This window comes from Vicugna pacos, chromosome 8 (assembly GCF_048564905.1).
Source record: "Vicugna pacos chromosome 8, VicPac4, whole genome shotgun sequence".
Lineage (NCBI taxonomy): Eukaryota > Metazoa > Chordata > Mammalia > Artiodactyla > Camelidae > Vicugna > Vicugna pacos.
The window spans coordinates 48,005,667-48,019,163 of NC_132994.1; the positions used below are offsets into that span (position 1 = coordinate 48,005,667).

At 33.4% G+C, this 13,497-nt stretch overlaps 1 protein-coding gene across 3 annotated transcripts in view; it reads right to left on the reverse strand.

Annotated features, from left to right (window-relative positions):
• Positions 1–13,497, reverse strand: part of PTPRK (protein tyrosine phosphatase receptor type K) — a 511,934-nt gene that overhangs the window by 25,278 nt on the left and 473,159 nt on the right. For 2 of the 3 annotated variants that reach the window (XM_006200038.4, XM_006200039.4), the window contains exons 15-17: positions 8,691–8,851; positions 2,438–2,622; positions 668–755 (exon numbers count right to left, since the gene is read on the reverse strand). In XM_006200038.4, coding sequence (XP_006200100.1) covers positions 668–755; positions 2,438–2,622; positions 8,691–8,851 — 434 coding nt within the window. Of the gene's footprint in view, positions 1–667; positions 756–2,437; positions 2,623–4,945; positions 4,958–6,829; positions 6,866–8,690; positions 8,852–13,497 lie in introns of all 3 variants that reach the window. The other variant, XM_072965854.1, reaches the window with a different exon arrangement.

A 13,497-nucleotide genomic window follows, 5' to 3' on the forward strand; every position in this document is an offset into this window, starting at 1 on the left:
AGAACTCAACTTTTTATGTCATGAGAGTCAAGGTGAAATTTTGATGTATTCGTAAGATCCTTTAAAATAATTTAAATTGAGACTAGAGTGGTCTAAGTAAATCAGTAGCTAGTTAACAAACTAAACTGTTACTTTTCTTACTGCTCCCATGGTTTCATACGATAATCAATTTATTTATATCATGTATATACATCTTGAAGAATTAATTAGGAGGAAGTCCCTAATAATAAATAACTTGGAGCTACTGGGGTTCAGACACTGGCTCCAAGGAAGAAATAAAAGTATGTGGAAAGAGTAACACTTCCACCTGGAATATGCTTGGTGGAAATGTAATAGCAATTTATCACTGAGAAAAATCTTTCTTTTCCATTATTTCAATATTTTCAGCTGTTAATGACACCCCCATGCATTTATGTGCAAACATAAAATCAAACAGCACGTTATCTTCACAGGGTGAAGAGTCTGAGTCAACTTAGTTAGTAAGGATAATGACAATTTCAGAGTCATGGCCAATAGCCAATGCTATTTTAATCTTAAATAGATTACTTTATAAACAGATGTGCCACCTTCTGGGATTTTCTGGAAGTTTAATATAAGGAGGAATTGCAAATTACTCTGTCTGCTACAAACAGTATTTACATTCACCAAGAATTGTATGAGAACTTACATGCTATAATGTTTCCATATCGGTTTTTTGCTCTGTTTTGATCTTTTTTAGCTACATCCCAAGATGCTGACTGTCCTTCAAAGAAGCTCTAGAAAAAAACAAAATTAACAAGCACACTGAATTTAATTCCTTTTCTTGAATCAGGTCTGTCTGTTCTGAAGACCAAAATAGTAAAAGGCACTTTCTCAGAAAGGAAGGGAGTCCTATAACAGTAAACAAGTTCAATGTTCAGGCCTCAAAGCTTGTTTATTGTTCATCTTGGAATGGATTGAGTTCAAATTAAGGACAAGAAACAACTTTAGGGGAAAAAAGGACCTTGAGAGTATCTCAAATTTAATATTGCTATAACTTCGTGAGATGGAAGTAGAGAAAACATCAAAAACTTCAGGACTACTTTTAATGAGCATCTTTCAAATATGCTTCTTTTCGCATTTGTAACAGGAAAAAGAAAACCTGTTTTCCCCCCATAAGTATTCATTAAATTGTGTGCAATACATCACATTTCAGTTTATCTGAAGATTATGAAAAGGACTGAGTCTCAACAACAAGGGACTATATAAAATTGAAGAGCCACCATCTCCAAGAATCTTGGAACAGATGAATTTGTTGATTGGCTTAATTACCATATGCAGCAATTTAAAACATGGGTATAGATTTCTTTTTGCAGAAAAACTTAAACTTTGCTCAACACAGGAAATGGGGTCTTCAAAGAATCAGCGATCTTTGAAGTGAGGTACAAAGGAATACACATGCAACGAACAAAAAGAACCAGCTCTGGCAGAACACTGTCATTCCTTGTACTATTTAGTTACCACAGCATAATGTTGCCGGAATATATCTAAAACCGACTTTCACAATTCAAAGATAATTTTACTCACTCCCAAACTAAAGTATACAAGGAATCTGTAAATAAAATGTAGAGTTTTGAAGATTCCTTATGAAGTTGGATGTATGTTAGCTGGTCTTTCAAATACTGCTTGCGTTCTTTCACTTTAAATGCGTACGTACAATGGTGTGTTGTGTATGGTGGCTCCCAGCTATGCCCCTGACTGATATTTCTCAGTAAGTGAAAAGTGGCAAAGGAATTGCTTCCTTTTTGCTATATTATGCTTATTAGGATGTTTAGTTTAAACCACTTCTTTTTTGTAGTACAAATCTTGGTATTTTGGTTTGAGTAGGAAGGGGAAATATAGATGAAAAAAGAATTTCCCATGTCCTTTTTTGGGGCTTCTTTTTGTTGTTCGGATTTGCAGTGCTCTGTTTTGTTTCCAAGCCACTCTCAACCAGTAAACCGCAAAACAAAACTCAGAGTGACAAATTTGTACATTCAGGGCACAAAGCTTGATCTTATTTCTCAACAGAGGGTCAATAAGCAAAGAGGCAGAGAATTATCTGCTGCTTAAGGCATTCAAATGGTAGAACATCTAATGATCCAACGGGACTCGAGGCATCCTATTATGGATTTTTGAAGGGGGAAATAAAAGGTCTAACAAAGTGGCTTTTAAATAACATAGTAAAATATATTATGGAATCCAATACTTTTTATTTCTTAAAATTAATTTAGACCCAGCTATAGCCCCAGGAAGTATCTATTTTTTTCAGCCCATCTACCCACGTTCTCCTATGCACACCTGATTGTACACTCACAGACAAAGGATTAGAGTCTACAGAGTATTCCAGTCCTTGCTATGTTAAAGAGAGGAAAAACTGTTAAATTCCACTGAGTATCATGGTTAGAAATAAAATTCAACATAATATTGAAACTTTCACCTCATATTCCTCTTTGAACCCATAGCTGTCTGATGTCTTCATAAGATTAATGTGCTGCAGTAAGTCGGCTACCCTGATGGCTGGGTGCAGCTGTCCCGTCTGGTAAGGGGATTCTGTCCCCTCACAGAGGTAGCGAGGTACATCTAGAAGACGACTGGACTCTGCTGTGGCACTGTGGTTCTCATCTGGCATTTTTCAGATTCCAGAAGATTAAAAAAAAGACAAAGTTACCTTGTTTAATATATATCTATGCAAAGAAGATTTTAAGATCTTAAGATCTTTCTGATAACAGGAAGAAGGGAAAGAAATATAGAATAGACCTAGGGCAGCATCCCCATCAAGACAAAGCCTTTTGATTCAGCTCAAGGCAGGAGGTCAGAGTATATTATCTGTGTATGAAGAAGACAACAGATGCTGCGAGATGTAGAGAGACATCTGATCTGTTTTTAAAAAGTATAAGAGGGAGATTTTGCTGAGTTCTGACTTTTTCTTGTATCTCCAGTTACAGTGGTAGAGAGTGGGACCAGAAGATCACTTTGTCAATTGGAGAGGTGTTTTCATCGTTGACTAAGTTGAATAAACTCTTTCTCACACATATCCCAGCCTCCCTCTTGGCAACCCATCCCCACAGGGCTGTCCTTGCCATTTTGATCCTAATATGCTCTAACACCTGGGGCTTTTTAGCATGATACACTCCAGACTGGGAAATATAAACACTCTACAGAATCATCCCCTGTCCCCACTACACCTGCTAGACAGCTTACATGTACGTTTGTACTCAGTCTCCACTCCCGTGGTTGATTATTATTGTTGTTGTTTTTATTGCTGATATTTTTTGACTCTTCTGGCTACTATATAAAAGAAACCAGGGTATGTCTCTGGGGCAAAGTATGTAGATATTTCCTCTGGAATTCTTCCCTAGTCCATCCAGGCTGACTATATACATAGCTCCTGTTTTATGTTCCCATGGCCTCCTGTTCTCCTACATTCATTTCACTTAACTCTGGATTTTAATCATTTTTTTACTGATCTATTTTCCTCACTAAACTCTGAATGCTTAGGGTGTAGAGACAGAGTCATATTTTTCTTTTTATTCTTAGTGCCTGGTGCAAAGCAGTCACTCAATAAATATTTTAATGAATGAATTAGTTAAAATCCATTAAGTCCCTCACCACCCACATTTAAGTGTAGGTCCCATCCCAGCAGCGTTGTTAGCTTAGCATGAAAAGAAACTCTTAAGTCTGTCATTAGAAGGAAGAAAAGAACAAGAACATTTTACCTCTGAAAAATAAATATTATTTTAATGACCATAGTACTAATCATTACAATGAGAAGAAGCATGCTAATATTTATCACATTTAAACTTACCATGTTAATAAAAAACAAATGTTTTAAGTCGTGTTACTCTGGAAAACATTATACTGCCATACTCATTAACAGAAGAGAAAGTACACTCTTAGGGGAACTTTTGTTTTAATGATAATGCATACTGTAGAGAACGACATTTAATTGACAGTTAAACATATTTCAAGTGCTGGTACATTTGCCTGTTCTATCACCAACTCTACAAATAGGATATGGCAAAAAATGAATTGTTGTCCCCATGATAAACATTTTTTCTTCCTGGAGAAGGAAAAAAAAAAAAAAAAAAGAACCCCACAATCAGATTTGTGTCCTTCTATAATTTAGCTTGATTGCATTTACTTAACTTTCTCTTATTAGGCTGAATTAAGCTTTTCTTTTTTTTTTTTTTTGCTTTCACTTCTAAAATTCCACATTGTATTAAAAAAATTAAAACTGGATTCTGTTGTGACCTAAAAACACCCAAATGAATTAATGCCCTTTACTCTGGTTTCCCATCCCTCTACACCCAAGCATTTGCTAGCAAACGTGGTTCATGAGTGTTTGTTTCCTCTTTTATCCATGAGATTACACTCAATTGGTTTACCTTTGCTAAAATATTGCAATCAGTAGACTGACATAAAGATTACATACATCTCCCCAGCAAAATTAAATTCAGAAGCCACTGATTTGGGCACTATCACAGAATATACAGCTCAGGATGAGATGTAAAGAGAACAGAACGTCAGAGAGGCAAAAATGCAATCACCCAAGCTGGAATTAAGGTAGTCAGTGCTCTATGAAGCAGCCCCAGAGCTCACATCATACCTGCTGGAGCAGTGGAATATTTACATTTGTGAAAGGCTCAGTGATAAACCTAGAATTACCCATATTCCAAATCTTACATTATTATGTACCAATATGAAATAGACAGTGCCTTCTGTTTTGCATTAAGCTTAATACAGTAGTACAATGAGCAGTATTTTTTTAAAATAATCACACATGAATTATTAATCTCAATACATTTCTGCCTCATTAAATTACCTAATAATGTGACTAGAAGTTAAGAGTACATGTACTAATCATTATCCTTATTATACATTTAAGAATAATTTCAAATATTTCCTTGATGGAAAGGTTTTCTAGAGTCCTTTGCAATACACTTACCAGTTATAGGGACTTTAACCCAATGAAGCAGTAAAACACAGAAAACAAAAATATGAATCAATACGAAAGTTTCTAACTTCTTTTTAAATCAGTAAGCAGATATTAATATCAAACAATCCTTGAAGTGATTTCAAAGATTGCTTTATAAATACAAAATCAACTGGATGCAAAACAACTGTAAACACAGTGACTCTAAGAATGATGACAAATGCAAGAAACCATTTCTAAATCTGGTATGATTAATGAGCTATTTAGCTTTTAAAGGACAAATATTTTGAAAAATCAACCAGTTTGATTTTCAAAATGATACAAAATGTACAATGACTGTTTAAATAAGCAGATTTTATAGCTCTATTGTGTTAACTCTAGCCTTTCTTAAACATAAATATACTTTTTCATGGGAAAAATTATTACAGTAATCTTTTAAACTTTATGCATTATCTCATCTTCCCTTTACAAAATTCTGTGGAAACGGTATGGTAAGAATTATTAAAATTGTTCTTGGAATGTTCTTTGTATATTACTATAATGAAATTTTAATAGGTAACTAAATTTTTTCTTGAATTTTTAATAATTGAGTTGAATTGAACTTATTAGTTTGATGCTGACAGCATTCTACAATGCCCAAAACAGCAGATGACATCTTCAGAAGCATCTGATGCCTCCCAAAGATCATGACTCCTGGCTCCTCCCTACATCCCTCGGGGCAAATTCCTCAGCCCATTTCCCTGCCATTATTGGTGTGGACATCAAAAGGAGAGCAATCAGAAACAGGAAACACTGACTTATAGATTCTTTCAGAATATATCTTTATATTAAACAATTATAACTTTAAGTAATGATTTTAGTGGAAAAGAAGTATATCTTACTTAACTGAGTTAGTTGCATTGTTCTAATATATTTTAAAAATATAATTAAATACTGAATACATGGATAATAAAAACATGAATATAATGTAAGCTAAAGTTTTATGTTCAAAGAAATTTAAATATAGAACATGAGAACTGGGAACTTTAAAGATGCATTTATCTGGCAATTTCTACATGTCTTTGGTTAAATCCTAAATATTATAAGCACTGGGGTCAAACGGATAAGACAACTTGTGAATGTACAAGCAAGATGATCATGAATCATTGGTGTATAATTAGTCAAGGAACTGAGTACAAATTGAAATGAAACTCATTCTATTCTTAAATATATAGTTAAATTAAAATTAATTTAATTTATTTTAGATCTGAAAAGGTCTTATTCATCACTAGCAAATACCAGTTGACTTAGATGTTATACAGTGGTAAATCTTGGCTTAGTCCAAATTTTTTTAAAAGATAACACTCATCATGAAAGGTACATATATAATGCAAAATTCTGTATCAATGTAGTAGCAAATTTATCTGCATTTATAAATTCTTAGCAAAGACAAACCTACAGCAAATGCACACATTCCTAATGTTCACTTGGAAATATATTCCTTAGTTGCTATATAATTAGGAGGACTTAGACAATCCCTTACAATCAGGTAGATTTTTATATATGAACAAATTATTCAGATAGCCCTGGCCCCTGACGTGTGTGCATTTGGGTTCATTCTACTAACTTGCATGTGGAACCATTAGTCATATATCAAGGGCCATTGTACTTTCACTTCAAATCTAACAGAACCAATAATTATAGAATATGTTGTTTTGAAAAAGCACATCTTACTAATTTGAAATGCACTAGATCTAATTGGGTTGACCATAGTTGGTTTCTGATAAAAACCAAGACTATATTTTCGAGATCAAGCTGCTTCTTGCACTGTAAATAATTACTGTATAGGCAAAGCTAGAATCCATGCAAGGAGGTGTGATCCATGCAAAAAAAGATGACAAAGAATTAGGGCCTCACCTAACACAGCTGTCGGCACAAGTGGATCATTGGGCACTGTAGGAAAACAAAGCTCATGAAGGAATATATTGCCCTAAAGTTGTATTTTACACTCCTTTTTCCCCTTTAAAACAGAGATATCATTCCTTAAGAAATATAATTATTGAACTTTCTCTGATTACTATAAACTAGAAGGGTAAAATTCTCTTTTTCAGCTTGGGTTATCTCAAAATACTAGGAAAGGTGCATCTATAATTATAAGTCAGTAGTAGTTAGTTCAATAGAAAAACCCAAGAAGATTCAACTTGACATTATAAAGATTATGAAATTAGGGGAAGAAAATCCATGCATTTTAGATCTAACAAGCATGAGGTACTTAGGAAAGTAATTATCTCATATTCAATTCAAATAAATTTTTTTAGTTAACTGTGGGAAATAGATTTAATCCTTTCTCCAAGTTCATAATTGGATATTTGTAGTTAGACTACCAAATTCAAGCTTCCTAATAAGGTGCTAATATAGCAATAGACAGAAAAGTTTGGGAAACAAAAACCCTTTCAAGTCCTTAATTGATCGATTATTAAATCAAGTGGTTAGAGAGATGTACATCTATATTTTTAGCAAAACTTACTTTCAACAATAATAGTATTTTATGTTTTTCTCTATCATTTATCTTACAGTGAAATAAAAATAAAATAGATCAAATTATCATTATTAAAATTAAATTCCAAAATGACTCATACAGCATTTCTAACTAATAATTTGGTGTAGATATGTACCAGGGAAAATGATGGTCAACAATTACTAAAAGTTTTCTCCATGCTGAACATTTCAGAAAAAAACTTCCTTTTCTGAAAAGACATAAATGCATACAGACTGCAAATACTTTATTTTCTCAACCTTACCACTACATATGTTTATAATTTGTATAGAAAATAATACTTCTATTGTTTACTTCTTTCATTACACATGTGTTTCTTCCCATTCTGAGTAAGTAAACCTCGAGGATCTGTGGCAGAATGACTCTGTATACAAAAGGCCAAGAATAAATATGATTTGCCTGCCTCAAGTATCAATTTTACAGGGGGGATTTGAAGAGACTGGTAATTTAACTTAAATTTAAGTAAAAAAAAAAATAAACACAGTGCTAAAGAACATGGTATTTTAAAAAGCATAGAAAATTTGAGGATAAGCAATAACATTGCTTGTGGGGCAATTATTCAAATTGTCTGCCATTAAACGGCACTTCAGTGGAAATATTTTAAAAGATCTGCCTTCAGAGATCAACATTAGGAATTCTTAATATGGATAGATGGATAGACGGATGGATTTCACCTTGCCCTGCCAACCCCTCAAATCAAGTAAACTTTTGGACTTCACATCAGATACTTTAGAGTATGTAGATTCCTCTTTCCCCTTGTTAACTTTTTATTACTGAAATTCTCCAGGAGTCTATAGAATAACTTTTCCCATGCCAGTAATTCCCAGAAAGAATTATGATGTTTCTTATCTCAAAAGGAACTTTCTTTCACACAAAGAAGACTCAACTAGCAAAATAATTATAAATAATTTTTGACAGGAACTAATTTTATATAGACAATCAAGCATTTTAACTTAAAGCAATAACAAATGATTCATTCTGGATGCTATATGAATATCTCTTATAACATAAAAATACATTTCATACAGTTTGAAGATTCAAGACTGAAGATAAGCCTCCTGATAAATGCCATAATTTTCTATGTCACCTTTTCTCTTTCTAGCTGCTTCTTTCATGTCTCTTTCTTATTTCCTCCCACTATTCAAAAGGTAATGTGTTGAATTCAGAGAGGAATTAAAAAGTGTTAAAAATTATTTATTAAGATTTTGATGGAGAACTTACATCTTGGACTAAAATTATGTTGGTCCATGAAGGTGATGGAAAGAGGGTCTTCTGCATGCAGAGTGCTCTGATCAGCGTAACTTCGATCCATAGCATTCACCATGTGAGTCATCTCCTGCCGGGTGTTCCCCAGAGCATCTTTGCGTTTTTTGGCAAGCTTGCTGCCAAGACAAATACAAATGGGAAACCTTAGTATGAGGTTTGAAGGGGAGTTGACACCAGCAGTCAGTAGTTCAGGAAAGCCCAAGGATAAGGATATAGATTTGTCTGAGAAACTCTAAGAACGTGTCCTAATTTCAGGAATTAAGTTTGACATTAAAACGATATTTGCTGATAGCTATATAATTGTTTTACTTGTCATATGGATATTTCAACATTTAAGCTGTCAATTTAAATGCCTCATCACTTCTAGTATTTTATCATTAAAATAAATTATCATAAAGCATAACTATACTTTATTAAAATAGTAAATAAATACATCCTAGTAGAGTTGCTCAAGGAAAACTTAAGCAAACGCTAAATTTTGGTTTTCCTCCTGGGTGATTAATACTTTTGATCAACTTTTAGAAGTTATTCTTGGGGAATAACATGACTACTTTTTCAAGTTTATTTTACTACTGTCATCCAAGTAAAACAGACAAAGAAATCCCATTCTTCACTCTTTATTATTGAGAAAAGATGCAGTGTGTAGTACTAACATATTTAGCAATGTATATATAACATTAATCCAGACCTAATCTGGAAACTTACAGAATCAGCCACAGCTAGATATAATGCAAAAACTCAGGAATATATGAGAACATTTAATGCTCTGTAAGAAAAGCACTTTGAGAAAAGCTTGAAAAATGCTTTGTAGAGGTTTTATACAAGTGATCATAATCTTGGATTTAGACATGGTCAGATCCTAAAGATGTGTTTTAGAGAGTACCAACTACAAAAAGGGCTTACAAATGCAGCAGGGCAAATGACTTAGGGGATTTGAAATTAGCAGAGTTAGACTGTTGAGCTACTCAAACACTGACATCTTTATCTTACATATCAAGGATGTGAAATACACTCTTGTTCTTTCTCAATGTTACACATGAAACATGCAATAAAAAACTATTAAAGGTGTATGAAACACTTATCCCACATTAATAAGGTACTCTAAAAAGAAATAAAGACATTCTAAAGCTTGTAGTAGCCAGATTATATTATATTCTAAATTTATGGCAGCACTTTATGCTGCCTTGGAAATATTTTCTAGTTGTTTTAAGAATAATATTTCTCAGCTGGGTTATTAGCTTGGACAAATTCTTCTGATTCTCATCAGTATCTGTACTAGAGTCAATATACTACAAATACTTTTTTAAAAAGACTGATTTAATAATTGTGTTTATGTCCAAAGGCTTTTCCTTTAAAAATTAATCTAGTGATTTGAGATACTCATGTGTAGGATAGTTTTCTCTGAGAATTATATTCTTGGCTTCAGGGGTTCATACCGAACAACAACCAACAGACTGACACAACAGATCTGACACACACCTAAGTAAGAGAGTCATAAACTAAGTTTTAGAGATGGAAATGGCATTAATTTTTCTAGAAGTAACAATAATGATAATGACAGTGCTATCAATAGGAAGACAATGACAAAAGTGCAACAAGACTACCACCACAACCATCACTGCCACCACCACCATCACAGCCACTATCACCAACACCATCACATAGTAGCAATATCTGCTCTATTCATGTTCATTCTCTTCTCTCTTTTTTCTAGGCTTGAGGGTAAGAACACCATAAAACCCTTACAGTTGTCAGACAAGGAACGTAAATAGTGCTGCTGCCAGTGATGAGACACAGCATGGAAGGGTAGGGACTGTGGAGAACGGGAGAGCAATTCAGTGGGCAACGGGCCTAAGTGACTTATTGGCATTTGGTCCCAGATTTCAGTTTCTAATTTTTAAATTATTTTTAAAGAGAAGCCATGAATCTGAATGTTCATGTCAAATTTCCTTATTCTTTCAAGTGGTTCTATTTTTTGAACTACTGTATGGGGCAAGTTACACATCGTATTTTCGTCTAGAGGCTTCACTTTCCAAACTTACCTTTAGGCTATCATATAGGATATCTGTTCTTTGACCTACAATGTTCTTACACCTCTAATATCTGGTTAACTTCCATTCTGTCCTGCCTCATCAGAGAGACTTTTCCAGCTGAACCCAATACAATCTGCCTCAGGTTAAGTTTCCCTGGTAGGTGTTTTTATAGCACCATGTTTTCTGCCTATAATAACACTCATCACATTATCATTCACATATCCTTTAAATTGTTTTCCCCTCTATGTGTTCCACAAAGGGAAGGACCATCTGTATATACCTAACACTTAGAGCAGTATCTGGCACAAAGCAGACACTCAGTAAATACTTGTTGAATGGATGAATGAGGCCTGTTACATGTTTGACACTTGTCACTTGTTAACTCAATTAATTCTCAGATCAGCACACTGAAAAAGACATGAGGATTCTAATTGTACAGATGAGCTCATTGAGCTCAGACAAGGTAAAATATGTGCCGAAGATTAAAATTTATCTAATAAGCAGTAAAGAATGACCCAGTTCCAAGCCCTAAGCCCTTATACTATATCCAGTTGCTGACCTTTTTTTTAAATTGTCACATTACCGTCTGTACTATAATGTAAAGCACTCATCAGTCTAGGAGTTAAACACCAGTTGTATAAATTTGAGAAGAATGTGAATGTAGCACAAATGTTTTGCCATTTTAAAATTTTAAAATAGTTTAAAAAAAAGTTTAAGAAATAACTTCCAATCTTTGTTTCTTGGGTAAGAAGAAAGAATGAATTCATTCCTCAAAAAATTTGAGGGACTGCAGTAGACAAAAATAAGGCAACTTGAACTTTGGTTTAAAAATAATGTAAAAATTTTGATGATGGGCAGTTTGAAGTACATGGAAAAGACGTGTTTAAATTTAGAGGCTGTACTTTAAAACATATAATTTAAAAATATTTGTGATTGAGGAAAAACAAGAAGTAATGAATTTGTCAAATACATGACAGGTAAAATTTTTCATGGCAATGAAGGACTTTTACTTTTCAGATTCACAAACCTGTTAATTGACAAATTATGGGAGAATATATATAACCTTTGTTAATATCTGCCAACCATGCATGGCTCTAATTCTTAGACCTTAATCCTCACAACAACCCTGTGAGGTAGGCTTTAATTCACACTATTACAAAAGAAATAAAAATCAACATTACAGTTAAGCGTTTTGATCAAGAACTGACAGTTACTATGACAATGCCAATGAATGTTAGCTCAAAGATTACATCTGGTTTTCTTTTAAGTTTTACTCTAATTTATTTCTACTTTTATTTAAAAAAATCTTTAATTCAGATTAGCTTTACTAGATCTGTTTAAGCAGCTTTTAAAAACATATGTATGTGACATTTTGTCTAATTATGATCGATAATTCCAGTAACCCTAAGTATTACAACAAAGTATCAAAAGCTACTACATAGTCTAGAATATAGAAATGCTACCCATCCACTAAAAAGGCAATCCCATTCTAATATTACAGATAAATGGATGGATAATGGTAAGCTTATTGATGTTCTCATAATTAAATATTTATTGATTCCTGTATGTTTGATGTTTTGTCTCCCTCTGAGCAACCGGCATATTTAATGTACAGGACAGTTAAGCAAATCATTTTGCAACTACTTCATTTTGACAGATGTGCAAATGACTTTCATTATCAAAGCAGCCAACAGCATAAACTTCTGCAGGTGGATATATGGATGGGCTATAAAGAGGAAAAGTGCTCCATCACTGTATGAAATGGTACAGTTAATTACCTCTGGCTTCATCACACATGATTTAACAAGGATATTATGATTCATCACAATAAGCTTAGAGTGCTGTTAGTTTACACCTGCTTGTTTTAGTAGATTTTAAGAAGCCAAATGTTTATAATATTTAAAATGTTGGCAGAATTCTGTTATAGTCATTGAGACTCTTACCAAATTTTGTTGTAAAGCTAGCTTAAATTTACCTGGTGAAATAAATACTGTGGGTTATATGTCCCATTGGATTGAATGAATACCCTGGAATTTAAGGTAATAAACTGAAAATGACCAGGGAAATAGAGTGGACTCTATTTCCTTCCCTTACTCTCCTTCCTTATTCAAAGTAGCATCTCTTAAGTATAGGATGAGCTAAGACATTGGAAGAGAAAAAAGGAGATATGTGATACCTATATACTGTTTTGTGTAGGCTGACAGGTTTTCTTTCCTTTTTTTTTTTTGTCTTGGTTTGCACTATTTATTATAAACAAACTCAAAATTTATTCTCTAAAAATAATTTTTAATTTCTTTGTCACTGCAACATTATGATTTTATCCACTTCCACAAGAGCATAGTATGGTCAGACCAAAGGTGTTCTGAAGTTATAATCCATCCTGGATTCCTGGAAATGGGAAGAGAGATGTTATCACAGCCAGACCTACCTGATTTGCATTCTGCAAAGGCATTTTGAATGTTCTTCTATGAATACATCACTTGGGTCACTTTGTCCAACATAACAGTGTTATGTAAAGACAGGGATTAGTGAATTACAACCACTATCTCTACTTTATCAGATGAGTGAGGTATCATATTGATAAGGTACAGGTTTGACTTAAGTAAATAAATGATGTTTTGGGCTGTAGTCTATAGCTACTTATGGAAAATTGTAAAGAAAAATTAAAAGTAGCTGAACATACAGAAATACAATATCCCTTTTTAAAAAGATTAACAAATATGTTAATA